The sequence below is a fragment of the Nyctibius grandis genome, chromosome 28 (assembly GCF_013368605.1).
Source record: "Nyctibius grandis isolate bNycGra1 chromosome 28, bNycGra1.pri, whole genome shotgun sequence".
In the NCBI taxonomy this organism is placed as follows: domain Eukaryota; kingdom Metazoa; phylum Chordata; class Aves; order Nyctibiiformes; family Nyctibiidae; genus Nyctibius; species Nyctibius grandis.
Window position 1 is genome coordinate 1,631,562 of NC_090685.1, and position 27,684 is coordinate 1,659,245.

Genomic DNA, 27,684 nt, shown 5'->3' on the forward strand with positions numbered 1-27,684 from the left:
GTGGGAAATAAGCCAGGAATTAGCCTGTACCGCGGGGGTTTGGGAACGCCACCCTGTGCGCGCGAGGAGCTCGGAAGCGCGTTCGTCTCTGCTGCTCTCTCCTGCCCCATTCACGCTCTGGAACGTCTCTCTTACAGCTTCGGCGGCCCTTGTGCTATTTTGACCTGGGAGATCCCTACTGTCGCCTGTTGCGCACGGAGTACAACTGCCTGCATGACCCGCACCTGCGGGAGTACCACAGACGCAAACGCACCCTGCAGATGCTGAAGAGAGAGGGTTTCGTCACCAGCGACGGCAACGTAGGTTTGGACGTGGTCGGGCTGCTAAAAACGGTTCCCTCCGAGCGGGGTTCCCCGAGCACAGAGGGAGTGTGTGCAGACGAGCAGCTCCCCTCCCGCTGGGTTCGGGCTGTTTCGGGGCAGGCAGTCTGCACAGCGGGCTTGACAGTGCTTGGGTGATTTCTCCCCTCGTCTCTCCATAGGTGGTTTGCACTCTGAAGGAGTTCAATGAGTACAGGCAGTATCTGACCACGCTCAGGCTGGACAGAGAGAGAGTGCTCAGGCAATCAGAGGTAGGCAAAGCGGAGTGTTCGCGGACACCAGTCAGCGGCACGGTGCCCAGGACTGGGGCTTCACTTGCGGCATGGCGGGGAGGCGGTCAGTGCAGAAGAGGGGAGGGGGGTGCTGGTGGGCCGGGCGTTGTGGCGGGCAAAGGACTACCTGGCTTGGAGCGGAGCTAGCGCGGGGTGCTGGGGTGGGTGCGGGCCGAAGGTCACGTGCAAGCACGCGGAGTCCTGGGAGAAGCCCTTGTCCTGTGCCCTCGTCGTGTGGCTGAAGCAGAGCGCTGGCCTGGGCCCACGTGAAGCCTCAGCACGCAGGGGCGTGAGCGCTTGTCCAGGCAACAGCAAGCCACAACCTGGTGTCACCTTTCAGGAAAGGCAGCGGCAACTTCTGGCCACATTGATGGTCGGCCCCAAACGGCCGGGAGCGAGTGGCACTTCTCGCCCGGCAGAGCGCCTGCTGCAGCCTCAAAAACCATCCTGCCCACCTCCACCCAAGAGCAGAAATTGCTCCCTGAAATCGGGGCGATGCAGAGGAGTGAAAGCAGCTTTGGACAAGGGCCAAACCCACTCCAAAGATGAGCTGGGACAGGAAGAAGCCAACGTGCCCCGGAGGATCAGCAGTGATGCTGACTGCAAGTGGAAGGCAGCCGTCGCTGCAGACAGTGCCTTCAAAGCTGCCTTTGAGCACCAGCCTGCACCAGAAGCCCAGAAGGTCGGACAGGTGGCTGAGACTGTGGTGCGGGAAGTGTTAAAGAGGTTGAAGGACCCTGCGGATGTGTCTGTCTGCGTTTTAAGGAGGGTTCTCCTGGAGTGCAGAGGAAGATCGCGTGGCAGCACGGGAAGAGCAGAGCTGTCGGATGCTTCTCCTCCAGACCGCTGGCAGGAAATGGAACTGGTGGTCAAAGCGCTCGTACTGGCCGAGTTGGAGAGCTTGGGGAAGCATCCGGCATCCAGCACGTCCGAAGCATCTGAAGCAGGGCCGGCAGCCAGGCGGAAGGGGCAGCCTGTTGGCAGAGGAGCCACCCGAGTGGGCAAATCCAAGGAAGAGAAATGGGGGCAAGCTGAAACAGCAGCTTCCAACAGAGCATCTTCACAGGCTTCCCTTGAAGATGAGCTCACCAGAGAACTTGTCAACAGTGTCTGCTGCACCTTGGAAGCCTTTGCAGCTTCAGGTCACATCACTGAGTCTATATCCGAGCGGATCTTTCAGCCTGGGCCTGCACTGACCCTCGGGCTGAATTTTGGAAGGCTTGTCACAAAACGACCCTCAACACGAGATGGAAAGGAGAGCTGTTGCGCTGAGGATGCCGTCCCCTCCGCGGGCCCACAGTTCTCCAGACAGCCCGTCCCTCCGGCAGCTCCAAAGCCCCCTGACCAGACAGGAGCACGGCGCAGATCAGGGCATGTAAAGCCTGCCTGAGGCGAGCCCCAGCAGCCCGTGTGAGAAACGAGGGCATCAGCTGGGAGGCTTGTGGACGATGTCGTGAGGAGGCGTGTGGCAGGAGAGGTGTAGAGCCCCTGGGCAGCTCCACCAGGCAGCTAACACAGACTTTACACCCTTGTGCTTCCAATAAAGGGTTTACTCCTGAGTGCTTGCTTGTGTCTGCCTACATTCAAGCCAGGCCATACTGTGGGCATTTTCCCTGCAGTAATGTGTCTCACCTTCTGCCCTCCTACAGCCTCTGTCACGCTAAACCCAATTTTACAGGGAACCTTAACTAGGGAGGCGAGAAGTAGCCAGCACTTTTGTCTCGTTTCGGAAGCTTTGCTGCCGGGCTAGTGCAGGGACGGGTGCGGTTCTCAGAAGCCTGGTTTTCACATTGTGTGAAGGACAGTGCTGGTCCTCGCCTTGAGATCCTTTTTCCAAGGCCCTTTCTCCTCAGACTGAGCTCCCCTAGAAGCTCTGCACGAACACTTGCTGCCACCGTGCCTGGGATGGACAGTGGCGTCTCCACATGGGGCCCGCTCTGCTTCACTCTGCTGCCCATCCCTGTCCTCCAGCTCACGGGGCTGGGTACCCGCAGAACAACTCGCCGTACTACTAAAGACTGAGGCAAAGGCAGCATTAAGCACCTCGGCCTTTTCCTCAGCCCTTGTCATCATGTTTCCCCCTGCATCCCATAAAAGATGGAGATTCTCCTTTAGTTCTCCTTTTGTTGCTAATGTATTTATAGAAACATTTTTTATTGTGTTTTACGGCAGTGGCCAGATTAAGTTCTAGTTTGGCTTTGGCCCCTCTGATTTCTTCCCTGCATAGCCTTACGAAACCTTTGTAGTCCTCCTGAGTGGCCTGCCCCTTCTTCCAAAGGTCATAAACTCTCCACTTTCCCTGAGTTCCAGCCAAAGCTCTCTCTTCAGCCAGGCCATTCTTCTTCCCTGCCAGCTCACCTTCTGGCACATGGGGAAGGCCTGCTCCCACACCTTTAAGATTTCCTTCTTGAAGAACGTCCAGCCTTCCTGGACTTCTTTGCCCTTCAGGACTGCCTCCCAAGGGATCCTCCCAAGGATGCTTTTGAAAGTATCCTTTCGCTGGCTGAGGGCACATGTAGCAGAGAGCCATAGTGGTGAAGGCAATGAGCACATCTCCAGGTGACTGCATTGATGGTGGAGAGAGTACGGCACCTCAGCTCCACAACTATACCCCATTGAGGGCTCCAGCCCACTGTGTTGAAGCACATCTGCTACTCCTTTACCAGCTCCCACAGGAGAAGCCTCAGCTGGGCTGACACTGCTGTGGGGCTGCTGAAGCAAGTCACAGCCCCATCACCTGCAGGAGCCTATCCCACAAGGAGCTGGACAGGAGAGGACCTCAGCTCAGGGAAGAGAGTTGAAACATTGTGAGGTTAGTGCTTTACAAGGGGCAATGCCCATTACTGCTCCAGCTGCCGGGGCAACTGCTGGGGCAACCAATGGGGCAACTGTTCTGACCTATGCTCTGCTGCATGCTGTGCTTCCTGCTGGCTTCCCACCATCTTTCTTCAGCACTGACCCCCTGTGCACACTCTGCTCGATCTGTCCCTTGCCCCAGCTCCTTCCCTGGGCAGAAGATTCCCTGCAGGCATAAGGCATTAACAAGACAGTCAGCTCCTGCTCAGGCAAACAGTATCTAAACCCTTTTCTGCTGGGCAATGCAAAGGAGATAGAGCAAGCCGAAGAGCAGGGAAACACACTGAAATGCTAAATGGCCATCAGCTCCTGCCTTGCCTGGGAAAACACTTTTGACTCGGTGCTCAGGGAGATTTTCTGCACTGCTCAGAGTTTCCTTTAAAAGCAGACTTTGCAAATACCCTCCACCTCATTTTTTTTTTCCCAGATGAGGAAACTTGGTCACAGGAGAAGAGACTTACCTAACACTATGTCACAGGTAGGCCAAGGATAACCACGTTTCCCACACCACTAGCCAGTGCTCTGCCCTCTAAACCAAGCTCCCACCTTTGGCTCAGCCCCTCAGCCCCAGCCAGCCACTTTTGCCGTAGCCTGGACTAACGAGCTCCATTGTACATGCAAATGGTGGACAAACCATGCACCAGCGAACACGGGGAACACGCATCACTCTTACGTGGTACTAGGGACATTAACATAGACAAATGAGATGGGAACAGAACATTCCTACAAGACACGACTTGAATTTATGTTTATTTTATATATATATTTATATATATATACCTTTGTATAGATGAAACTGAGGGGGATTTTATCATATACATTTTTTGGTATAATACATGAGAAACAGGAATGGGAACATAGCAAATAGAAATCAGTACATTCCTTGAGCAAACTTTGTCACACTGAGACTGAAAAATTGCATGCAATGGGGAGACAGAGAGAAGGGAAATCAATTTTATTTTTTAAAAAAAAGAAACAAAGACAATCTAGATACAACTGTCAACAGAGGAGCAGCACTATATATGGCAAACCTGTATAAATTAAAAGTAAATTCCACTCTGACATCTACTATGCTTTAAAGTGCAATGAAGCCCAATTTATTTACCTACAGAACAGGAAAGATTCCCCCCTCTCCCCATTCCAATCTATCCCTAAAAAAAAAAAAACAACCCCAACAAAAAAACCAATAAAATAAATCTAAAGGATATACATTATCCACAGGCCTATAGAGACGCCTACATCTACTCAGTAGCACCAAGAATCTGATATGGGTGTAATTAAAATCAATTAAAACTCAGGAGCAACGGTAACATCTGTTTGCTGCTTGTGCAGACCTCCTGCCCTCTATTAGTGGCTCGGAGGAGAGGCGGCTCTCCCTGGGCTGGAAGGGAAGGCGACAGCGTCCCGGCCCCTCTCCATCACCGCTGGTCTGGCAGCAGGCTGCAAACACGTACACGGACACAGCACAGCGAGAGCAGCTGAAGGTGACACGAAGGGGATGGGATGGGAAGGCGAGGCCCCACGCGCGCGCCGGGGTGTCTGTACGTGGGTGCGCACGTGGGTGCGCGTGTGTGGAGGGAGTGGGACTAATCTACACAGAGGTGAAGGGTTGTGCGAGTCCCACACGCGCCACGAGCCTCTTTGGTGACAGGGTGATGGGGTGGGGAGGGAGGGAGGGAGAGAAAGGGAGTCAGCACAGCCCCCCTCTTGTGAGCCTCTGGTTGTGTCGTCTTCCAAGGCCGGGGGCCTGCGCGCCACAGTTCATCTGTCTCCACGTGCCACCCCTCAGCAGGCCTCAGTAGCCAAAGGTCTCCTGGGAAGCATAGACCATGTAGAGGAAGCCATCCTCGTCCTTCTCCTGCTCGTAGATCTCCGAGATGGGGGTGGACACACTCACCATGCTGTGCTGGTTCACCAGCAGGAAGAAAGCCTGGGTGGGATTCAGCTGCAAGCGACGCCTGTGGGGGCAAGGGCAGGAGGGCTTGGGTCAACCCCCTGGGGTAGGCACCGTGACAGCAAGTTTTACCTCCCCCAGCAACACTGTTCACACATGGCCAGGCCAGCACAGCTAGGACCTCCTCCCACACGCTCAGGACATGGTGTCTATGAGCCCAGATGAGCTGCTCGGGGCTCCAAGGCCTCCTGAGTTGGGACTCTGCAAAGCCCCTTTCTCCAAGCACTGCTGGCTGGGGCAAAGCAGAGGGGCCTCTTCCATCTGAGCTGAAGGACAAAAGAAGGGGATTGGAGTCCCCCTCATCAGTTCATGGAGTGTCCCTCTGAGGGAGAGGTCACAGTCCTTCACTAGATGCTAAGAACCTGCCCCTCCTCGACCCCCCAAACAGTCTGTACCACAACACAAGGATGCTGTGGCTGTCATGTCCCCATCCCCACCCTCAGCAGCTGCCTCTGCCTCATCCTCACCCCACCTCTCTGTGTTCAGGGCCTGTGGGTGAAGACAGGTTCACACCGTGCCAGCTGGGGCCAACTCACTCACCGGATGATTTTGACCAATTCACTCATGTTGACATGGTCTGGGACAAGGAACTTGGTCTTGTCCAGCACTGGCAGCTGCTTCTCCCCTTTATAGCGTTCGATGATGACCTGGGGAGAAAGTCAATGGTAGGGTTAGCCACAGTTCACAGTGCCCCAAGGTCAAACACAAATCAAACTAGCACAAGTGGAAAAGTTGAGGTAAGGCCTCACTTTGCTTCACCCTCACAGGAAACCAAAACAACGGACATGAGCAGTGACCATCAGGTTGGCTTCAGACAGCTCTTCAGCAAAGAGTCATCTGTCTGCCTGAGCCAGATGGTGCAGAGCATCCAAGATAAGTGAACTAAAGCATCAATTGCTCTGGCTGGCTGAGAAACAGTAGGTATTAGTGGATTGATTTAGCTACCTGACATGCAGGAGATCCAGAAGAGAAGTGAAGTGCATTGTAACATCACTTTCAGACTGACCAAAACCACAGGTTTTGCTGGCTTGGGCTAAGGACAGAACTCACGGTGCACAGCAAGAGACATTTTCCTTCCCTTTTGTGCCACAGCTCCAGGTTGTTGCCGTTCAGCGTCACCCTGCTTGCTCAGGAAGAGCTGCAGATATTCCCCAAACAAGCAGTTTTTAAAAACCACTGTGGCCACCCAAGGCATTCCTTCAGAAAGGGGGAGTCACCACTCCCACTCCTCATGCTAACACTCAGACACACTGACTCCAAAAAAAGGATCAGAAACCCACGGCCACTTCCCCCATGTGCCACCACAACTCTCTGGTGAGCTTCCAGGGCACTTCAGCACGGTGCCACCACGGGGACAGCCCAAGCTGTCCTCCCCTGCACGAGGTCTTGCCTGGGAAAGCTCTTACCACACCTACATTCTGAAACAGCTGAACAATGATTTCTGTTTAGTTTTCCTGCTATTGTAATTAATGAATTTCTTCTGTTAAGGAGTGTCTGCTGACAGCTACAACTGCTGTTCTAAACCAGCCTGGCAATGTACTGTTTGTGTTCCAAGAAACAAGGTGGCAGGCAGTCAAAATAAGTAATCACATTACTTATAAAGCTCCATACATTCCCATTACAGTGATACTCTGACTCTCACATCTCTCCACTGCCTGGTTGTTTTCTCCATAGAAAGACACTTGTGTACTCATCAGTTCAGGGTCCTCTGCGAGGACGAGAGAGGAGATGAGACTGAACATTATTTTTCACTATAAAGCACGGAGTTCCCATAAATAATTTTCCCAGGTCTTTTCCAAAATTATACAGGAGACTGCAAATGCCTTTGGACAGCGGAGGGCTGGAGGAGCACGCAGAGATCAGGATCCCCAGGAGATGGCTCTGTGGAGCCAAAAGCATCAGGAGAACCTCTGGGAACATGGATTTGCCTTTCCCTTGATCATTTATTGACACACCAGCCTCCGTCAGCAGCAGCACTGTAACTCCCGCTGCCGGCCTACACCAAAGCCAAATCAGACGCCCTGGCTGGGATGCTGCGGTATCACCAGTGAGCTGGGAATGTCTGAGGAGTTCCCCAGGCTGCAGGGCTTATCTCAGGGCCCACCAGGATGGGCCAGGCTGCGTGGCAGGCAGTTGCCAGATGAGGGAGGGGTGCGAGGCACCTTGGTGAGAGCTCTGCCCCTAAATGCCCTCTGAAGAGCCCATCCTGGACAAAGTTCACACAAGGAGAGCCCAGGAGCCTGGAGGCCGGACAAGCAGCATACAAAGGCCCCCACGAGTCCACCAATGTATTCTCACATTGGCCATGTCTCCTCTCGATACAGAGCAAGAGTGCCAGAGAAAAACACCAGGGAAAGCCAGGTATGGCTCCTTCGGCCCCTTCTGCAAGATGAGGACCTGATTAAAGAACGATTTTCTGCAACAGGCTAAATCATGCATCAGGATGCCCCTTACCATCCTGCTAACGTCCCTTCCTCCCTCCAGGAGGAGGGCAGAGGAAGGACAAAGACAAGCAGAACCATCCTACTGTATTTCATTTGAGTCTTATTTGGACAGATGAGTATTTTGGCTACAGGGAGATGAATAGTCCCAAGGGGCTGGACGCTCACAACAGCCACGTGCAGGGATGCTGCTCTGGTCACTGGGAAACACAGAGGCAGCAGCAGGACCTCAAGTTTTTAACAGCAGTTTGCACAAAGGGGCAGCTACGCAGCAGCGGTTTGTGTGTATGCCTTTACATGCAGAGAGGGTCCTGTACACAGGGGCTCTGCCTCATTTCTCACTTCCATCCAGCACGAACAGATGCAAACGTCTCTCATTACCAGCCAGTTCCATCCCACAAAGAAAAGCCTCTCAATTAGTCCAAGAATGGGCTACGAAGGATGTCCTGACTGTTAAAGCAGCAGCTGCCTTGTGCCCTGAGCAGACAGAGGGCCTGTCATGTAGAACAGCTCCAAGAGTTTCTGTTTCCAGAGCATGAGGTGCTACTCGGGTAACCCAGCCATGGGAACAGGTGGCCAATGGACAAAACGTTCTTGTCTAGCTTTGGAGGGAAATGCACGATCAAATGCTAGTGTTACATCCCTGTGGCCACAGGACCTGTGTACAAAGCCACCTCCCCTCCCGTATCCTCTTCCAAGCTGCTGCCTAAGGCCAGGTTGTTCCTCAGCGTGGGACACCTGCTCTTGCAGTGGGAACCCACCACAGATCTCACTGCAGAAATAACACAAGCTGGACAGAGGTGGAAAGGCTTAGGGCAGAGCCTGCCTTCCCAGTCCGATCCCAGAGGCGGCTTGGGCAGCATTTATAAACTCAACCTTTGTTCTGGGCCCAGTCTGAAGAGGTGGGAAGGGATTTTGGTAGGGAATGGGGCCAGATTTGGCAGCCTGAGAGGCAAGGCTGCCACCACCCCATGCCCCCAAGTCCAACCAGCAGCAAGGCTGGGATCGTATTCCCAGTAGGCACACACCCACAAATGCACATATGTAACACATACGTACCTATACCCAGGGCCAGCCAGAGATCAACAGAGACAGGCAGAGCACTCACACGAACACACACAGCACCAACAGCCTCACCCTGTCCCCCTCCGACTGAGCAGGGTGGAGGTCCTTTAGTGGGAATATATACAGTAACCTCACTCAGTCCAAAAGGTGCTCTGCTGTTGATCCATCTTGAGTTGTGTCAGCCCTGGACACTGGGTCTGCAGCTCCCTGGAACTGCCCTCACAGGAGTCCAGAGAAGGTTGTCCCTTCCTCCAAGTCCATAATTTGGGTTTCCATCCACCATCGTGCCAGGGCAGGGCATTATTTGGGCTCCCCCACCTGCCATTGCCTCTCCGTGCTCCTCTGTGGGTGCGCAGATGAGCTTTTTATCACATAACCTAACAGAGGCCTCTCTGCATGGCCCAAACACACCCTCAGCCTTCCCTACCAGCACGAGAGGCCGCTCTGCCCTAACCCACTCTCTGCAGCCGTGCAGCCCGTGACTCACTAGGCCTTGCTGAATTTAGCATTACAGTGCTTTGGGAAATGGTTTGCTCCTGTTGCTGCCCAGCACAAGCTGTTCCCTAGTGGTTTTAGGTTCTCCAAGGCTCACCAGAGCCAGCTTAAAGCTTGCAGCTGCTCCTCAACAGGCCCCAGTTCAATGGGCTCCAGGAAGAGAGCACTGGGCCTGGCAGCAGGCGAGGGCGACGGGGAGGCGTAAGCTCGGTCTGTCCTCTAACAGGGCAGAAGATGATTTCTAAAGCATCTGCTGAGGCTGTGGATGGAGGTCCCAGCAGGAAGCTCTCTGCTTGCTCTGACCGCCCAAGGAGGAGCCACCCCGCAGCTGCCTGCCAGGGGCAGCTGGAAGCTCCTTCCCCGCAGAGCTAAGCGTGAGCAGCACCTCCAGGCCAACACAACCATGCCCTTCTCAGTAAGAGCTGCGTGTTCCTACGGCCAGCACTTCTTACCATGGAGGTGCAGCCAGCTTTGGGGAATGCAGAGACAGCAAAGGAGCCCGTGGCACGAGGTGGATAGGGAAACCCTGGGGAGCCCCTAGCTCCTGCCTATCTCCCTATTTACATGTGCCAGTGAGGCATCCTGGGGTGTGATTTCCCTTCCAACACAAGCACAGGACTCCATGCCTCAGGCAGAGTCCAGGTTATCTACTGCTTTGTCTCTGGTGGGCTCAGACAGACACCCCACCAGCCCCCTCCCCACGCAGTCCCCCCATGTGTATGTGGCACAGCCCCTTCCTCAGCCACCTCTGGAAGTACCCTCATGGAAACAGGAGAGAAATGCCTTTCCCTGGGCACAAAGCCAGGCCATGCACTCTGCAAATCCTCCTGGCCCTCTGTCAAAGCAAAAGGGCACCCAAGGGCTCTGAGTGGAAAGTGGAGATGCAAGAAGAGGGCAGCAGCTGCAGCACAGCTTGCTGTGATTTCTGCCAGCAATAAGGGTGTGACCTGGGCCACCTTCTCCCTAACTCACTGTGGGCTCAAATCCCTTTGCTAATTCCAAGTGTCTCTCCAGGGAAGCCAGTCACTTGGCAAACACAGCTCCTGCCCTTTCACAGAAGATCAAGACCTTCCTACAGCCAATCTGCCTGCACTGCACCGCTCAGACCCACAGCCATCCCCCACACCATGCTCCACTTCGCAGTATGAGGCTTTGCTCGCAGCCCTACCCCTGAAACCTCCATAAAGTGACTTGCAGGGACTTTGCCATGTACAAGAGAAGAGACAGCATCAAACTTGGTGTCAGGGTCTAATCAGGACCAGGCCTTTAGAGATACCAATGACACAAGCACAGCTGGACCTTCAACACCCTTCTCTCCTCCCGATTCTTTTTACCACTCCAGCAAAACTTGCAGCTAAACGAATCCTCCCCCGTCATGTCAGTCAGCCCAGGAAAGCAAAGTAGCTGAGCATTTAGCCAAGTTCCTCATCCTCTCACAGCGCTGGCACTCGGGACACTATCAAGGACAGTAAGGCAGTGGACAAAGAGGTCACTGGAGCAGGAGTGGGAGGGCTCAGGTCTCTGCCACAGCTAAACCTCCCTGCACGCACACAGCTCCCCAGTCAACCACACCCGTGGGGCCAGGTCTTCTCCTGGGGCCCCAACACAGAGAGCACTCCAGTCATGGAAGCTCTCCCACCACGCTTCAGTAATGCCAATAAAATGCTGCATGGGGATGCAGAGCTCTGGCTCCTGCTGTTCATTTCCCAGGCAACATGCATTTGTGCACAGGCACTTGATATATGCATGTGTGTATATTTTATGTACAATTAATTTCTATTCTGTCCTTACTGCTAGAGCTTTAGGGCGTTGTAATTAGCTCTGCCACAACTCCGCAGAAACGCAGAGCCAGCCTAATGCCGTGAAAACCATGTTAAAAGCAGTGGGCAATGAATGTGTAGATGATCTGGCATACTGGCATTCAGTGTGCTGCAAGGGGCAAGTCCTCCTCTGCTGAGCTGACAACACGTGGACACCACAGTGGTGGTGGAAGAAAAGGAAGAGAAAGAATTCTTTTTTGCTAGAAGATGCTGTGCTAAAATCAAGAGTGAGGCAGGAATGGACTAGTGTGTGCCAAGAGCGGTTTGAGACATTAAGCCTTGAAGGCTAAATTACTGAGAGATTGTGTGCAATTTTACGACAAAGTTGATGTTCAACACTGACAGTGAGCTGAACTAGAACCACGTCCCATTTTTTGGTCATACATGCTACAGTATTGCAAATACTAACTCGAGCAAGCCCCGAGTGTGTTATTTCTCTAAGTTCTCCTCAGGAAGAGAAGCAAACACTCAGCTAAGATATCAAAAGCACACTCACAGCCAAAGAGCAAGACAGCATATTAGGTCTGACATGGGCAGGAAGAACTGGAGGCAATTCGTGGAGTCTCACCTACGCACATCAACAACAGGTCCTGGGAAAGCACGGAATGGGTGTGACTGGCTGTGGCATGAATTATCCTAACAGAGCCTCTTTGCTTTCAATACAGCAAAGATCATCTCACACATCTATCTGTGGGCAGATGCAGAGAAATCCTTACCAGGTTATCCAGGAAAAGTCAGGTAGCTACTGCAACAACAACCAAAAGAAGGCCTTTTGAGAGTTTTCTCCTGCTGCACTAGCTTAGAAGTAGATTTGAGATCCAATCAGTTCCTTGCCTCTAGGGCAGACATGAAGCTTAAGAGAAAGACTATATCTTGCACTGCTGAGAACATGGTCTGCTACTGGGCAGCAGGCATGAACATGGCACTGGTGGCTTATGGAGAGCGTCCTGTGTTGATTCTGGGGAGCTAAGTTTTGTAACCTCCGTGGCTGGCTGGTGGAGGCCATCCAGCAGCACCGAGGGGTCACAGGAACAAAGTCTAATGTAGAACAGCAAGAATGAAAACTTACCGGGATTTTGTTTGGATGCTGCTCTCGAATCTGCTGCACTTCTTTACAACGATCCGCTGGGAAGAAAGAAGTAAAGAGATGAAGTTAGAAACATCTGGCTGTGCTGGGTCAGGCAACAACGAGGTAACCACCCTGCAAGCCACAAACTGACAAAGAGGGACGTTGCAAAAGAAACGCAAATTCTGATCATCAGGCCTTTTCTGAACATTTTGCAGCAGTGAGATGGTCAGCCAGGTGTCAGCTTCAGTGATCAACCCTTCATGGCTTCCTACCACCCCAATCATCCCCCAAGGCAGGGACGTGCTACCCTGCCTGGTAAAACTGGGCAACACACATGGAAACCAAATGACTTAAATGAGATTTATTCCTAAATCTACCTTAAGCAAATGCAGCTCATGATCATCCGTGCCGGGCAGCAGCACGGCTTTAGGGTCTCAGCTCTGGAAGTTCAGACTCTTGGTGTCTCCTGGCTGCTTCCCCAGAGGAGATCATTCTCCAACTGGGGCTGGGTTTTAGCCATTTCCTTCTGCCTCTTGCACACTTCCAAGCACTCTCTGGCACAGTGCCTCAGTCCAGAAGAGATACGCCTTGCCAAGGAGGACTCCTTCACTATCACAGGTCTACACAGTAGCTACAACAGCTACTGGCCTGACAGAAAGTATTTCTAGACCTGTTGTGGAAACAGGAAGAAAAACCTCACCAAGGAGATGACCCACCTACAACATATTTTTCTGCAGCTGTTCTCACACTTTCTAACCCGTTTTCCTCCGGAGTTCATGTTTACTGACACACACAACAGGCAGCACATAAAAGCTCGTACGCTCTTCGAGCTTACAGGAGAATTTCAATGCCCCCTCACTGCTTTACCAGAGGCCCCTCCACTCTCCACAATTCAAAGCAGCAGAAAGGAGGGGAAGAAGCCGTACCAGGGCCAGGTACGGCTCTGTGTGTGCTCCTCCAGGGACACTACAGACCTACACTCCTCCTTGCATTACTGGTACTCTGAGAGGTCCTTCACAGCCTACAACAGCCTGAAGTGCCCTGGGGAGGCAGTTTCATGGATCACAGTAGGCAAGCCGAGAGGTGAAGGCCAATGACTAAGGACTGCCTAGAAATGCAAGACCTGGGTATCACAGGATCTGTCATGGGATCATCCTGCTGCACACACAGTCACCAGCGCAGCACCTGCTTCAAGCCCGACTCCCCTCACCTGCTTCACGCAGCCCCGGTTTCTCACGACCCACCAGGATCATGTAGGGCAGGGTAAGTGCATGTGTTTGAGTGTGTTTTCTCCCCACAAACATTGAGCATTTCTCCTCTAACCATTAAATAAAACCTTAATGGCTTATAAATTGAATTTGGCTAGATACTACTTTGGGAAGAGACTGGAGTTTCTTTAGAGGCCACAAGAATACAAAATCACCGGATCACAGAAGCTTTTGAGCACCATTTCTGTCTCCTCTGAGAGGAAAATATCCCTCTGCTGGGAATCGCCAGACCTTTCTTCTGTCAGACTCCATGGGCTAGCGAGACAGAGCAAGATTATTTGGATTTAATGGAAAATTATGGCATATTTGTTTTGGGTTTTATGACTGAAGATGTAGTTCCTCATGTTTCCTTTTCACCCTATCCAATGCTCCAGGGCATCCAGAATTATCCTTGTGACACAATTTTCCCCTGAGGTCCCAATCAGCAAGGAGTTACACGGAAATCGGCATCGCACGTGCCGCTGGTACAGCAATGCCTCCTCAGGAACACTGAAGGACACAGTGACAAGAAGCACCCAACACATAGCACCCAACTGGAGCAGCCAGCCAGAAGCGTGTGTCCCCCTTCTGCAGAGCTCTGCTCCCACGTGTTCACAGTGTACAAGCTTCAGAAGGACAGAGCATCTGAAAGGCTGGAGATCCAGAGCATGGGTGGACAACACCTATCAGCAAGTACTTTAGGCAGCTTGACTACAGCCAACTCCAGGTTTGCTGGGTATTAACAGAGCCTGCAGAAAGCTGTGTGTCCTCATGGCTGGCTAGTCTTTCCAGCTTCAGCATCCACTCTATCCTGCATCTCTCTCCATACTATCAGATGGCCATGTGGATGAACTGCCTAGACATCAGGCATTTCCCTGTAGGGTCACAGAACTGTTTGCATAAGAAGCCCCAACAATGCAGGTAACTATGAGAAGGGTCTGAGTAGCAATTCACCAAAGGCAAATTTGCAGCCTTTGCGTGTTATCATGGCTAGTAATGTAGATAATCTCAGAGCATCCAACTAGTCTGGGCTGCATGCGCCAAAGGGCAGCCACACGCCTGATACCCCTTCTTGTTCCCTGGAGGCATCACCAACTCCAGCACAAGGCCAGCAACCGTCACCACCTTTGCTTCCCCAGAGGAGCCAGAGGTGCCCCCTGCCCGTCACACTGAAAAAGAAGCCACATAAAGAATAAACCGGTACATCATCTATCCAGGTACACGTCCGTGTCTCAGGGTCCCACCCCTGAAACCACAGTCCTTTGTTCCCCGAGGGCTGGAGACTGCAGGTGCCTCGGACAGAGGCAGGCCAGGCTGCTGCTGCAGCACGTTTCTTCCAGGCCTTGCTGACTCCACGCTCAGCAGGAATTAAGGGCACGAGCCACCAATGATAAAGCTCTCAACTAGCCTTGAGTCTGATGTACCATAGCGGCACCTCCCCTGCCCCACTCTTTAAGACCTGCCATAAGCTTAAGACCTGGTCCCTCTGGTCAGACAAGCCCAGGGCTTTTGTAGCCTTTCTCATCTCAGAGGACCCCGTGGGAGGTGGCTCATTTGCAGGTTACCACAACGCAATGACAGGAGGTGCTGCTTTGCTCCAGGGGCTCCTTGATCCCTTCAGCAGGTACGTGTGATTTGCAACTACAAGCGCCTAAAGCACCACACCTCTCCCTCTGCCCAGGAGATGCCCATTTCAGAAACTTCATTCAGGAAGGCAGTTGGGAGCAACCCCACCTAAGCTGCTCAGGTGCCTGAGGATTCAGGCAGAGGTTTCCAGGACATCTGAAGCGCTAATAAGGAGCACACTCAGTCCCATCCTGGCCTTGGAGATCCAACCAAGTAGGTCTGGGAATCAGAAGAAGCCATCCTGCATCAAACCCTGCACAGGGGTAATTTCTGTGCACACAACAGTTCAGGCACTAGAGATCTCCCGTAGGAAACAGGTGATGGTCACCCACACTCTCCTCAGCCTGGAGTAGGAGCTAGAGGTTGATCCTGTGTCTCATGAAAGCATCTTCAACATCACACAGCCAGGAATGGCTATAAATACCACCTTCAACTTAATGTATATGCAGTCTAGATCACAGGAATAAAGAGAAAACCGTTAAGGGGCACTTCAGAGAGACACCGGTGGAGACACCAGCCTGGCACCCAAGCTCACGCCACGCACGCACTGCGGACAGGTACGCTCCCTCCGCCCTTCCACCAGCACTGTCTGCACACTCACACTTCATACACGGCAGGTCTGATTTTACAAGCCTTGTTCTTCTCCTGCCACTCTCCCAAATTATACCTGTGCTAATTGAGGTGAAGACTTTCCCCTTTTCTGCAGCACCTGGCTATAGTTAATCCTTAGCCTACACGTAAAGTGAACCAGAACTGTTGACACAACCCAGTCCACAGCTACATTTTTTCCTCTGGCCCCTCCTCGCTGCAAGAAGCAGCAAAACACCACACCTGATTCCAGCAGCTCAGGGACTCCAAGCAAGGGATGAAGGGGCTGCAGCCAGCTGCTGTTCTGAGGGAGCAAAGCAAACATTAATGAGCTGCAGAGAGAGGGAAGAGCATCGTCTCTGCTCCCAGGTGTGGGCACCGCGCACCTGCCACGAGGGAAGCTGGGCTTCTCCCCAGTGCCAGGATGTGAGAGCTCAAGGCGGCAGCAAGATAAAAACCACACACATTTTATTGGTTAGTCCTAGCAAAATTTCACTGCTAGTGCCTACTGAAAGACAGGAGTATTTTCGTAGCATTGCATATGCCAGAAAAATTGCCTATTTCTCCTCCAACTGCTGTTTCAACTGTTAAGTACCAAGAGCAAAGCTTGCAAACTGCCCGAACCACCAGAATCTCAGCTGTTTTCTTGACTGAGATCCTTCCCAAGCTGTTCTCCCAAAGATGTGGGCACACCACGTATCCCATGGCAATGCAGGATGAGATTGTTATGACAGCTAAGGAGATCAGCAGAAAATTTTAAGCCAGACTTTCTGAGCATTAACCTTTTTTACCATCAGTGCCCAGGAACCCTGGCTACGGGAGACAGGTCTCTGCTGTGCTGGGTGCTGTGCAGACACAGGATGGAAGGACAGCCCTGGATGCAAAAGACCTTAATCAGATAAAGATACAGATGGTGGAACAGAAGGAAAACACATGGCAAGTTCTCCAACAGTGCGGTTGCATAAGGGACAGCATTTTTCAGGAGACACTAGACAAACACTGGTCAGGCACTGGTGCTGCCCTGGGGCAGTGGATGGACACTGTGACACCAGCCCTGCTGCCTGGGACCAACAGGAATGCTGTTACAGAAACATCATTAAGTAAAAACAGCACCTGGAAACATCATCAACGTGCTACCAGGTCAACAGCCCCTGAGCTGAGCAAGAGCTGCGTGTGGAAAGCAAAGCAGAGAGTACAAATTCAGCCACGAGCTACTGTCTCTCCCTGTGGCCCCACGTCCCAGGGCTCCAGGTGCAGCTGCCCACGGCACGAGGGGAGCGTGCAGACATCCCTGCCACTTGCTGCAGGCTGCCAGCCCTGTGCCTTTCTCACTGCCATCCACAAGACCCTGCCAGCCAGCCTGGGGGGGGATCTGCCTCAGATCTGAAGCAGATGCAAAAATGAACATGTTACTTCAAGGAGCTGCTGCGGTCAGTGCCAGGGCAGAGGGCTGCTAGAACGTGGTCCTGTCTCCAAGAGATTTTCTGTGAGGAGAGGAATTGGATGGTCTGAGATCAGGATATGTCTGGGATGAGCTGGCAACTGCTGAAGACACAGGCAATTTATGCAGGTCATTCCAGATGAACATCAATAACTATATTTGTAACATCACACCACCTTAAGGCCAGACACCTCTAACCACCAGGAAATACACCCTCGTGTATGTGTCATGGCTCACACAGCACCTGACCTGACCTGTCCTTGCCCAACGCTGGACAGCTTGTTCTCAGGCCAGTGGCACTGCAGGAGGAGCAAGAGGAGACTCCCACATCCAGGAAAGAAGGGCAGAGCTTGCGAGGCCGCCTGTGCCCTGGGAAAGCTGTCCTCACTACTAAGGGTTGTTGTCCCAGGCTATGGAGGACAGCAGTGGTGCAGAAATTTGACAGTGATTCTGATTGTTGGTCGTATTTTCCTCCTTCTGTCTGTAAAGCTGGGGGGCTCCAGGGAGGATGAATGACTCAGGACCAAAACTACATTGTTTTGAACTTACTGTCTGATGGAGAGTGTGTCACTGCAACGTGGTGTAGGTAGAGCCTGATGCTCCACTGTCACAGAAAGGTATTACCAACGTGAACGTGGAGCAACTGACGATCTGTCTGCATGACTATCCATGTCGCTGTTACAGCTTCATTACGAGATGTGTGATGTCTGGAAGGATTTTTGAATGCCCAGCTCCTGGAGCTCTGGGACTGCACAAGGATCTCAGCAGTCTTGTTCATTTGCGTAAGTTCCCAATCTTCCAGGCTCCAGAGTAGAGCTTGAAAATGGATTTTCAAAGGCAAACAGGAACCACCTTCATTTTTTTTAGCAGTTTCAAAATTTAACTGAGTATGATTTTGAGCCTGGCTCAAGCATTGAGTATTTGTATCTGGCAAATCCATGATAAGGGCTCAGCTCGTGACCAAGCAGAGCCACACAACAACTGTGAAGTCTAAATTAACGACAAGACACTTGTTCTGTGGTCACGCGGGACCATGTCACCCCTGCCATGGGCCATGCAGGATGAGCACTGGACCTCCATCATTCAAACAGCTTAAAACTGGGCTTCCAACTCACTACACCTCCTGAACACGGCGGGCAAATGGGCAACACCTTCTGCGCCAGGTTTGGATGGCATACGGAGTGTTTGCATCAGAGTTCCAGATAAGGAACTGGTTTTTTTGCTCAATGTTTAATCCCAGTTTCACTAGCCTTGGAAAAAGAACAGCAAGTTCCCTCTGTACAAGCCGTCAGGAGGCTGTCCTCTGCAAGGGCTTCCCTCTAGCTTTCGCTTGACCTTTTCTTCCGTCTTGCAACGTTCACAATCATAAGCCTCCAAGACAGCAGGAATGCACTCGCATTTCTCAGAACTACTCAGGACGCTTCAAATTGCTCAAACAAAGAACTGGCACTCCTGAGAGAGCCGTATTTAATGCACAACACCGCACACGTGCACGCACAAAGAGACTTTGCGCCGCCTGGGTCATGGCTATTTGTGCGCAAACATGTCTGGACATGCACGGATTTGCAGGGCCTATTTGGGGAGATGGGCCAGACACACGAGTCTCAAATTTATCCCTTCGTTTTCTCTCACAGCCTGTTTCCCAACGGCCTCTGAAGACAAAAGGCAGCAAACAACGGCATGACCACAGAGCCAGAGGTGTTCACACGCCGCAGGTTGACTGCAGAACGTCACACAAGCAGGGTGACACACCAGAAGATGTCCTGAATGACTCTCCTGACCGTGATCCCCACTAGGACTGACCAAGGAAGGAACACAGGAGCCAAGGGAGATGACTTGGCTGTGACTCATGGCTACTTGATGACAGAGGCAGCAAGAGCCTACCAGTCTTACAGCTCCCAGATTCATCAGTCTCCACCCTCCTGGCTCAAGGGGATATCTGAAGTTTTCGTAGTGAAGAAAGTATTAAAACGAACAAAGGACATACAGGTTTTATTATTCCTGGCTGCTAGTCAGGACCTTTTGTTATATAAAAGAATAATAATAAAAAAATCAGTATTTGTGGTCTACATGTCTAGCTGGCGTTTGTTCAGTTCTTCTCATACCAATATTTTCTTCATTGCTGAAAATTAACCCACATCAAATCACGCCACAGACTGTCCTCGGTAATTAATACCACTAGACACAGGCAGCTCGGCACCCCCTTGCAACAGCAGCCTCATTTCAAGGAATCCCAGCTCTTAACGCACAACTGCTAGAGCATGAGTACCCCAAGCACAAAGTATGAGGACAGGGTGACCTACTAAGCAACCTCAGATCAAGATCAAGCCGCTTTTCCAAGCCACCAACAAGGAAAACCATTACCACAAGCACAGGATGATGCGCGAGACAGACAATTCATCTACTGTTGCTCTTCCAACTGGTACAAGCACAGCTGGCTCACACTAGATGAGTCCTCAGAGAAGGCAACGCTTCACTTTTCCCCAGAGCCAAGAGGAGCTGCCTTTACCTACGGCTGCCTTTCCTCTGAAGAGAAGTGGCTCCCCAGAACTAAAGGCAGACCTCCCAGAGGACTGAACCTGGCATGGGAATACTCAGTCCGGAGAGGCTGAGGTCAAACCTCTCTGTTTGTCACCTAGCCAGGGGCTCCAGCTGACCAACAGGACACGCACGTACGTGTCTTACTGCGAAGTGCCTCCATCTCAGCAGGGAGCTGGGGCACGAGGCCGACTGACTTTCAGTTAGCCGCCTGGTCTGGGTTTAAGGTCCATGTTTGTAACCACACTGGTTGTGCACTGCATGGAAAACAAAGCTTGAAGCCTGTTGGCAGCCTTGCAGCAGCAGAGCAGCCAATTCCAAACCACCACCTCAAGCACAGTGGGAGGTACGAGCGCTACCCAATGCTCCGAAGGGCTCACGCTCTTTACGGGAAGTGCAACAGTGTCGTCAGGCTGCCGCAGACTCTCGCCTCAGCCAGGACACCCTGTTCCTTTGACACAGACAACAGCTTTGTTCTGGGAATTGTTTTGGACTCCCACAATGGTTCTGATTACACAGAATACTCCTCAGCATCTACAGTTGGGTTCAGCACATGGAGGCAGAGGGTTGCTGTCAGATGTTAACCCCATGCACCCAGACCAAAGATGCTCTGCTGCAGATGTGCCAAGGTCCAGACCAGGTCACAGAGCATCACGTTCTCACCACGAATGGCACATCAGAACTCAGGAGAAGTCAGTGCTCGATGCCCTCAACACACCTTGGCTCAAACCCTGGGTGTCTCCTAGCCAGTCCCTTTTTCAAGTCCTCAACAATGATGGATAGAAATCCAGAAATTTTATTTGGGATAGACCCAAGACAACACAGATGAACAAGCAGAAGCCGCTGATGGAAAAACAAATCTCAAAAATACAAGGAGGGGGAAAACACGCATTGAGCAAAGCAGGGTCTTCAGCAAGGAGTGGCAGACCAAGACCTCAGCAAGCCACCTGCCGTGAAACCGGCGCCTGGGTGCCTTTTGTAAACAGTCATCTCCCTGACTCTGCCTTTTTTCTGTTTTTTTGGAACCGTTCCACTTCTATAAAGTTTTGAAGCCTTACAAATGAAGCCGTTCTGAGGGTACAGTGTCACTGGCAATGTTTTCCATCAGCCCTCTCCAACTGCATTATAAACAATTGCTTCCTGCTCCCGTTGTGTAATGTTTCGAAGACGAAAACAAGCTGTATTGACTTTCTCCAACCGAGCAATTCCAGCCCTGACCTAAAGCAACTGCATGGGCTGCCAGGCCTCCTCCTCCTCCCTCCCCTCCTCCTGGCTGAGCTCTGCAGCCCAGTCAGCTGAGAGAGCAAAAGGGCAGAGGAAAGTACACAGAAACAAGGAGCACTTGCAGTTGCCAGCACCAAACTCCCTCACCCCCCTCTTTCCCTCCTGGGCTATTTTAATCCTGCTTTCTTCCAACTACTCTGAGCCTCAGATTTTGTTTTCCTTCTGGCTCGTACAAAGCCTGAGCAATCTGCAAAGGCAAACCAGGCTCCTCCTGACCATAATAAGCCGATTCTCACCAGTTTAACAGCAGGTAGTTACTAAGGGTTTGATTTAGGAATTTACGGCTTTTAATCTGCAGTTTAGGAGAACACAGCAGGGTCCCAAGCAAGTACCCCAGGGCACCCAGACTTCATTTTATTCTTGTCTGTGCACGTTCCCTTGGCTCGGTCGCTGTGCCAGGAGAAGGCTCGGTAAGCGTTCAAGGCCGGAAGGGTTGTGCCAATAAATTACCAAATATTTACAGTTTCCAAGAGAGCAGCGAGGGGCTGGATCAGCAGTTCAGTAGGAAAAAGCTCCGATTTTAAAACTCACGTAGGAAACACGCCCTCACCTGTGTTTGGACAGTATCTGACACAAAATGAGGCCTTGTTTGGCATAAATATACAGATTTCAGCATTATTCAGGCAGTAAAGCTCAACCGATACCCCCCTTGGGATGTAACCTGCCAGAAACACGCACCTTTCCCAATGCCAGCTGGCAAAGGTCAAGAGAAACAGCAGTTGATGTTTCATCTGATTTCACTTATCAGGCCTGGCAATCAAATCTGGTACCTTCTGTGGTAACCTCCTCGGCGTTTGAGTTTTCCTACCATGTACATTTAACAAAGGGATGGGTATGGTGGGAGCATTAACTCTTTGGGGTCTCAAGAAGAATTAGAGAGGGTGTATCAAATTCTTGGACCAACTATTCTAACGCTAACGAGATGGGGAGCGTGGAAGGTAATTTTTGAAGAGGTCATTGTGCTCTGACAGTCAAAAGTGTAAAGACTGGACCCAGGGCAAGAGTGAAACAAGAATATTTACCTTGTGACTCCTACCCTCGCCCTGTAGATTTCAGGGCCCCTTGTACTCATCACCCCACCCCAGTCACCCCAGCTCCTCGGATGGACACACAGGACACGACACTGGGGTGTGACGGCTCAGCAAACCCCGCACACGGGTTTCTGGTGCTCAGCTACCGCGGCTGCCCTTCCGACCACGCTCCCTCCGCACAAATTCGTTATTCCAGGCTTAATCAAAAATGGAGGCTGAGCACGCACCTCCCCTGCCGAGGGACAACAGCCGAGGCCGCTATAAGGTGCGTCTCTAAATACCGGGGTACACAGGGACGCTACCGGCGCCCCGGGGAGCGATCGGGCCCGGCGGGCTCGGGAGCATCCCCACGGGCAGGCGCAGGGCTCCCGGACACACGCGGGGGGGTCCCAGCGCCTCCCAGCCCGGCTGGGCGCGACCCGTCCCCCGCTCCAGCGCCTGCCGCCCCCGGCCCCGCCGCACGGCCGGACACCCGCGGCCCGGTGCGGCCCCCGGTGCGGGGGTCGGCGCCCGCCGCGCTGCCGGCCGGGATGACATCACGGCGCGGCGGCTGCGGCACCGGCCCCCCCCCCTCCCGCGACCCAGCTTCGCACGGCAGAGCCCAACGGCGGCGGAGCCTCCGGCCGCCCCGCGGCGGCTGTGGGGGGGGGCGCCCCGAAGGTCAGCACGGCGGGGAGGGCGCGGGGACCCCCCCGTCCCACCCCCGCCCGGCTCACCGAAGGTGCGGCGCTGCTTGAAGGGCCGGTCCGAGGGCATGGCGGCCGGGGGCGGCGGGCCGGGCCGGGGCGCGGGTGCCGACGGGCGGCTCCGTCTGGCGGCGCGGCCTGCGCGGGGGCTGCGGCGGAGCGGGCCGCTGACGTCACCGCGGCTCGCCCGGCGGGGGCGGGGCTTGGCCTCGCGCAGGGGGCGGCCCGCCCCGCCCGCAGCACCGCCCCCCGCCGGGGCACCGGGAGCCGCTGTGCGGGGGCACCGGGAGCCCGCCGGTCCCAGCACAGCCCCCCGCCCCCCGGTCCGGGCTGCGGTAACGAACGGCCGCGTTTCAAGCGCTGGTGTCCGCGCCCGGCGCTGAGGCGTTTCCCCTCGGACAGGAATTCCTCAGCGCCCGGCGGCCTGTAACGCCCTAAATACACCGGGGGGACGCTGGCGGCATCGTGTCCGGTCACTAACGAAGGCGATGGCAGAGCAGGGCTGTTTACCGATAACACATAACGATGTACCCAGAGGCTGACCCCAACCCTCAGCAGTGCTCCTGCTCCAGGGAGAGGAGGGCGAGCAGAGCGGCTGGTTTAGCGACAGCAGAAGGTGCTGGAAGGACAGGAACTGCTGGAGAGAGTCCAGCGGAGGGTACGGAGATGGTCAGAGGGCTGGAGCATCTCTGCTACGAGGAGAGGCTGAGGGAGCTGGGGCTGTTCAGCTGGAGAAGAGCAGACTGAGGGGGAATCTTATCAATGCTCACAAATACCTTAGGGGCGGGTGTCAAGGGGATGGGGCCAGACTCTTCTCAGTGGTGCCCAGCGACAGGACAAGGGGCAACGGGCACAAGCTGAAACATGGGAAGTTCCATCTGAATATGAGGAAAAACTTCTTCAGAGGGTGCCAGAGCCCTGGCACAGGCTGCCCAGGGAGGGGGGGAGTCTCCTTCTCTGGAGATACTCAAACCTGCCTGGACATGACCCTGTGCAACGTGCTCTGGGTGACCCTGCTTTGGCAGGGGTTGGACTGGATGATCTGCAGAGGTCCCTTCCAACCCCAACCAGGCTGGGATTCTGTGACAGAGGCGTCAATGACTCCAGCATGCAGTGGCTTCCTCTGGAGATCTCAGCTCAAATGTCTTCCGAGCGTTACTGCCGGCTCCCGTTAGCCAACACCGATGCTGTGAGGCGGGTGGGAGGGGAAGCATCCACGCGGGGATGCCTGCTGGGACCGTTCAGACCATGGGTGTGTCTGTGAGCTTCTACAGTCAACAAACCTGGACATAAACTAATCTCACCGAGATAATCAGGTATTTGCCATTCCCATGGCTGCCTCTGTCATTCTCAACTAAGGAGTTTGTTGTTTTCCCTACTGCATTCAGAGCCACATCTATGCTGAACATTTTAAAGACCGCAGCACGACTACAAATAGGGCAGACTATTTTGGGAGCTACTGTAAATGAATCACAAACCAACTGCAAACAGAACGTCAACGTTTCACGAAGAACCGTGTTTAATATCCCTCCTCAATGTATGCCGCAACAAAAGCTGTATTCTGCCACAGCAATGTTTCATTGTTTACAGTGAATTGGCATGAAACACAAGTGAACACAAAATGTTAAAGGATTAAGTACAACCTTGGTAAAAAAAGACATGAAATATGCATCTGTTAAAAAACTGCTCCAAATATTGTCACCAATTAAAAGAAAAATGTATTTAACAAATTCTTTTCTCCTTGTAGAATTTACCCAAGGAAACAATTACTTTCACGGTTAACATCATGGATTTTCCTTGACCAAGCAGTAGCAGTAGTTAATTAAACACATACTGGTAAGGAAGTGTAAACTCTTCAGATTCACTTTTAATAATTAAGATATGGGTACAGACATTCATTTCCGATATAGGTCCTTTTAATCAGAAAACACGTAAGGGAAAGCAGAAACGTTGAATTACACACGGCAAGCCGATCAGCTTCACAGACTGCAGCCTCAGGATTTATTACTATTGTTAAGTGTTAACCCCTTTTTGGTGAGGGGCACGAGGAACACTCATTTAGTGATTTGATCCCTGACTTTATCCCTGCAGACCTCATTGCAGGACTGGGGCCATAATTCCAGAGAAGATTATTCATACACCCGGAGTGGGAGAAAAGACACTGGTTCAGGGAAGCTCTGGAGCTTCTCAGCATGTTAATGTACTTACAAAATGGGACATGGATCAAGGAAGTTTTACTTCTAATACAGCAGAGTACAATTTATACACTTCTTCCTTCAGCCCTCAGCTTTACTGAAAAATCTCGCACACACTAATACCTCTCTCGCCTGTTCTTACTGATGTCATTGGCAAAACTCCTTATTTAAGGAGGTACGCTCCAGATCCCCAAAACCCTGGATCAAAGGTTTAAAGAAGACGGAAGGAACCAGCTGTACCAGCCCAGCACCAGGAAGCTGTCCTCACACGACCTCGGATCAACAACAAGCTTTACGCATGGCAGCATTCCTACACGGTAAACACCACCGATAATAAGCACCTCTGGATGCTTGCGACACCGTGCTAGGGGAGGGGAATCTCCCCAAAGGAATCCTGTCACGCTGGTAAAGGAAGTGTATTTTTGTCAACAGAAATCACGTTGCTGCTCAGGCTTCTGCTGACATGGCAGCGTTTGTCAGAGCTCGCTGCTCCTGCACACCCCAGCTGCCACGGCTTTTCCTGCAGATTATACCGGGTCAAGGAGCTGCTCTAGCTCTACTAACGTAACTCTCTACGCCAGACTTTCATCCCCTATAGATGTAGCTACACATAACAAAAGCGTGAAGACAAGATCAAACATAAATGTCCCGTATGTGGAGTGCTGCACAACCGGAGCTCAGCCATCTCAAGCAGACAAATTGTTGCTTTGGAGGGTGCTGGAGCAAACACAAACTGGAGCAGCTTAAAAGAGCTGCTCTAAGGTCCATAGATGAGTTGCTACAAGCCTGGCTTTTGCAGTATTATGTTACCACCTCCACTCCCCCGCCAGAGCCTTGCCTCGGAGCAGAGTCAGCACAAGAGAGCACGTCCTCTGGCCTCAAGTGCTGCTGTTCACAGCCCCAAGCCATACCTCAAACTTCTTTTCATTAGCTTGTTAACACGTTAGAGTTTGTTTTCCACATCTCAGCGGCAGATGCTCCCTCTGCCTTCAGAGAGGGATCCATGAAAACTGACTTCTCCAAGGCAGCCAGTTAGGCCAGTCTCCAACCACGACACAACACAGCTGTAGGCACAGATCGCAAAGGTTATTCAGGCCCTCCTTTGAACAACCTCCTCACGCTTGCTGGCTAGAGAAAAGGACTAGAACCATAACACTTATTTTTCTATTCTTCCTCAATTCGATAATTTTACCAGATGAATGACTAGGCCCAGGCTCAGCAAACTGAGGACAAGAAGCAGAACTTCATCCCCTCTCTTCCTTGACCCTCCTTAAGATAACTTGGGAAAAGTGAAATCCTCCCCTAACTTGAGCACAGAGGAATTGCTTCTGGTCAGATCTCTGGGACCCTCTGATGCTCCTGATCCAAATAAGACAGCTTTTCCTCCATAGTAAGTAGATGCAAGTTGTTCTTCAGCTTCGTCCATCCCTTCCCCTTTTTTAAGAAACAATTGGAATTAACTTTGAATGCTAGTGTAAAGGTAGCACTAGCGTGGCATAAGCAAGGCCCTGCCCTGACCAGATGGATTTGGCAAGCTCCTGCAGACTCCAAAACCAGCTTCTTCAAGACCCCTTTATTCAAACTCCAGAGTACATTTCAAGTTGGACTGCTAACAGTTCTTGAAAACAGAACAAAACCAAACCCTGAACCAACCCCCAAACCCCCTCCAAAATCCCAAACAATCAGCATATAGCAGGACTGACCACTTTACAGACCTCAAAAAGCATTTCTGTTCTTCGTGGTCATAAACTCTACCTAAAAAAATTAAACACAGTCTATAAATTAATGCCCAAATCTGAAAATGCACAGAAAACAAATGCTGAACATACAGGTTATCTCAGCTGGTTGAGTCACCGCATATCTACCCATCACTTTGTGCTCTGAAATGCAGACAAGTGTCCAAGTCAACACCAACATTTTTACGAAAGACTCCAGAACTGCCCTGCAGCCCATTGCCTGGAATGTCCCCGAACCTGCTGACATCACCCAGAAATTCTTAGTCTGTTCCTTGGTGTAGAACTGGACAGTATCACATCTTCCTACTGCTGGTAATTCTGAAAGAGCAGTGCTAAACACGGGTTATACACTTCTACTAACAGATAAATGAGTCAGGAGTGATCCCTCACCAGCGCAAGAAACAGCTTCCCCTAATAAAACTGCAGTTACTCAATTAAGGTTCTTTCTTTAATTGTACAGTACATCTCATGGCTGTAGGCTGGGCCTCTGCTCAGGTGCGCTTCAGGAGAAATTCCTTTTCAGGCTGGTAAAACACTTCAATCACAAGCAGCATGAGGCCAGACGGGTGAGGAGGCTGAAGCACAAGCAGGCAGCTACACTACCTGCATGTCCCACAGAGACCGGGGAAGGAACCCGGCTCCCTGACACCGCTCCCTGCTGTAGCAGTTAGCTGTATTGAGCTACCTGAGTACGCCAAGAAAATGCAGTGCAAGACAACACGCTTTGTTTCTGAATCCGGGCTGGGATGTTCTGCACATTGCTAAGACTCCTCAGTACAAGCCAGAGTCGTGTCTGTCACAGGCATGAAAAACATTTTTATTTCAGACATTTTGCACAAATTCTCGAGCTCTGAATGCAATTACAAGGCTCCTCCAAGGCTACAAAAATAACCCCTGGATTATTTTTGAGGAACCATGTGACCTTTTTTTGTCCTTAATGGCCATCAATAAAAAATTACTAAATACAATCATAGAATCGTTTTGGTTGGAAAGGACCTTTACGATCATCACGTCCAGCTG

The 27,684-nt window shown here is 52.1% G+C and overlaps 1 protein-coding gene across 1 annotated transcript; it reads right to left on the reverse strand.

Moving 5' to 3' along the window:
- Window positions 1-4,185: 4,185 nt before the first annotated feature.
- MAP1LC3A (microtubule associated protein 1 light chain 3 alpha) lies at window positions 4,186-22,868 on the reverse strand. The gene is made up of 4 exons (XM_068419595.1): window positions 22,764-22,868; window positions 12,293-12,348; window positions 5,943-6,049; window positions 4,186-5,406 (listed from the first exon to the last, which is right to left on the reverse strand). The coding sequence occupies exons 1-4, from the start codon at window positions 22,801-22,803 to the stop codon at window positions 5,244-5,246; spliced, it is 366 nt and encodes a 121-aa protein (XP_068275696.1). The 5' UTR covers window positions 22,804-22,868; the 3' UTR covers window positions 4,186-5,243.
- Between the last annotated feature and the right edge of the window lie 4,816 nt (window positions 22,869-27,684).

What these genes read in the sequence shown, in the direction of transcription:
- MAP1LC3A (XM_068419595.1), bottom strand. Translation starts at nt 22,803, where the DNA reads ATGCCCTCGGACCGGCCCTTCAAGCAGCGCCGCACCTTCG. An exon ending in CAAGCAGCGCCGCACCTTCG is followed by an intron (nt 12,349 to 22,763) that starts GTGAGCCGGGCG and finishes CTTTCTTCCCAG; the next exon opens with CGGATCGTTGTAAAGAAGTG. An exon ending in AGCATCCAAACAAAATCCCG is followed by an intron (nt 6,050 to 12,292) that starts GTAAGTTTTCAT and finishes CTTTCTCCCCAG; the next exon opens with GTCATCATCGAACGCTATAA.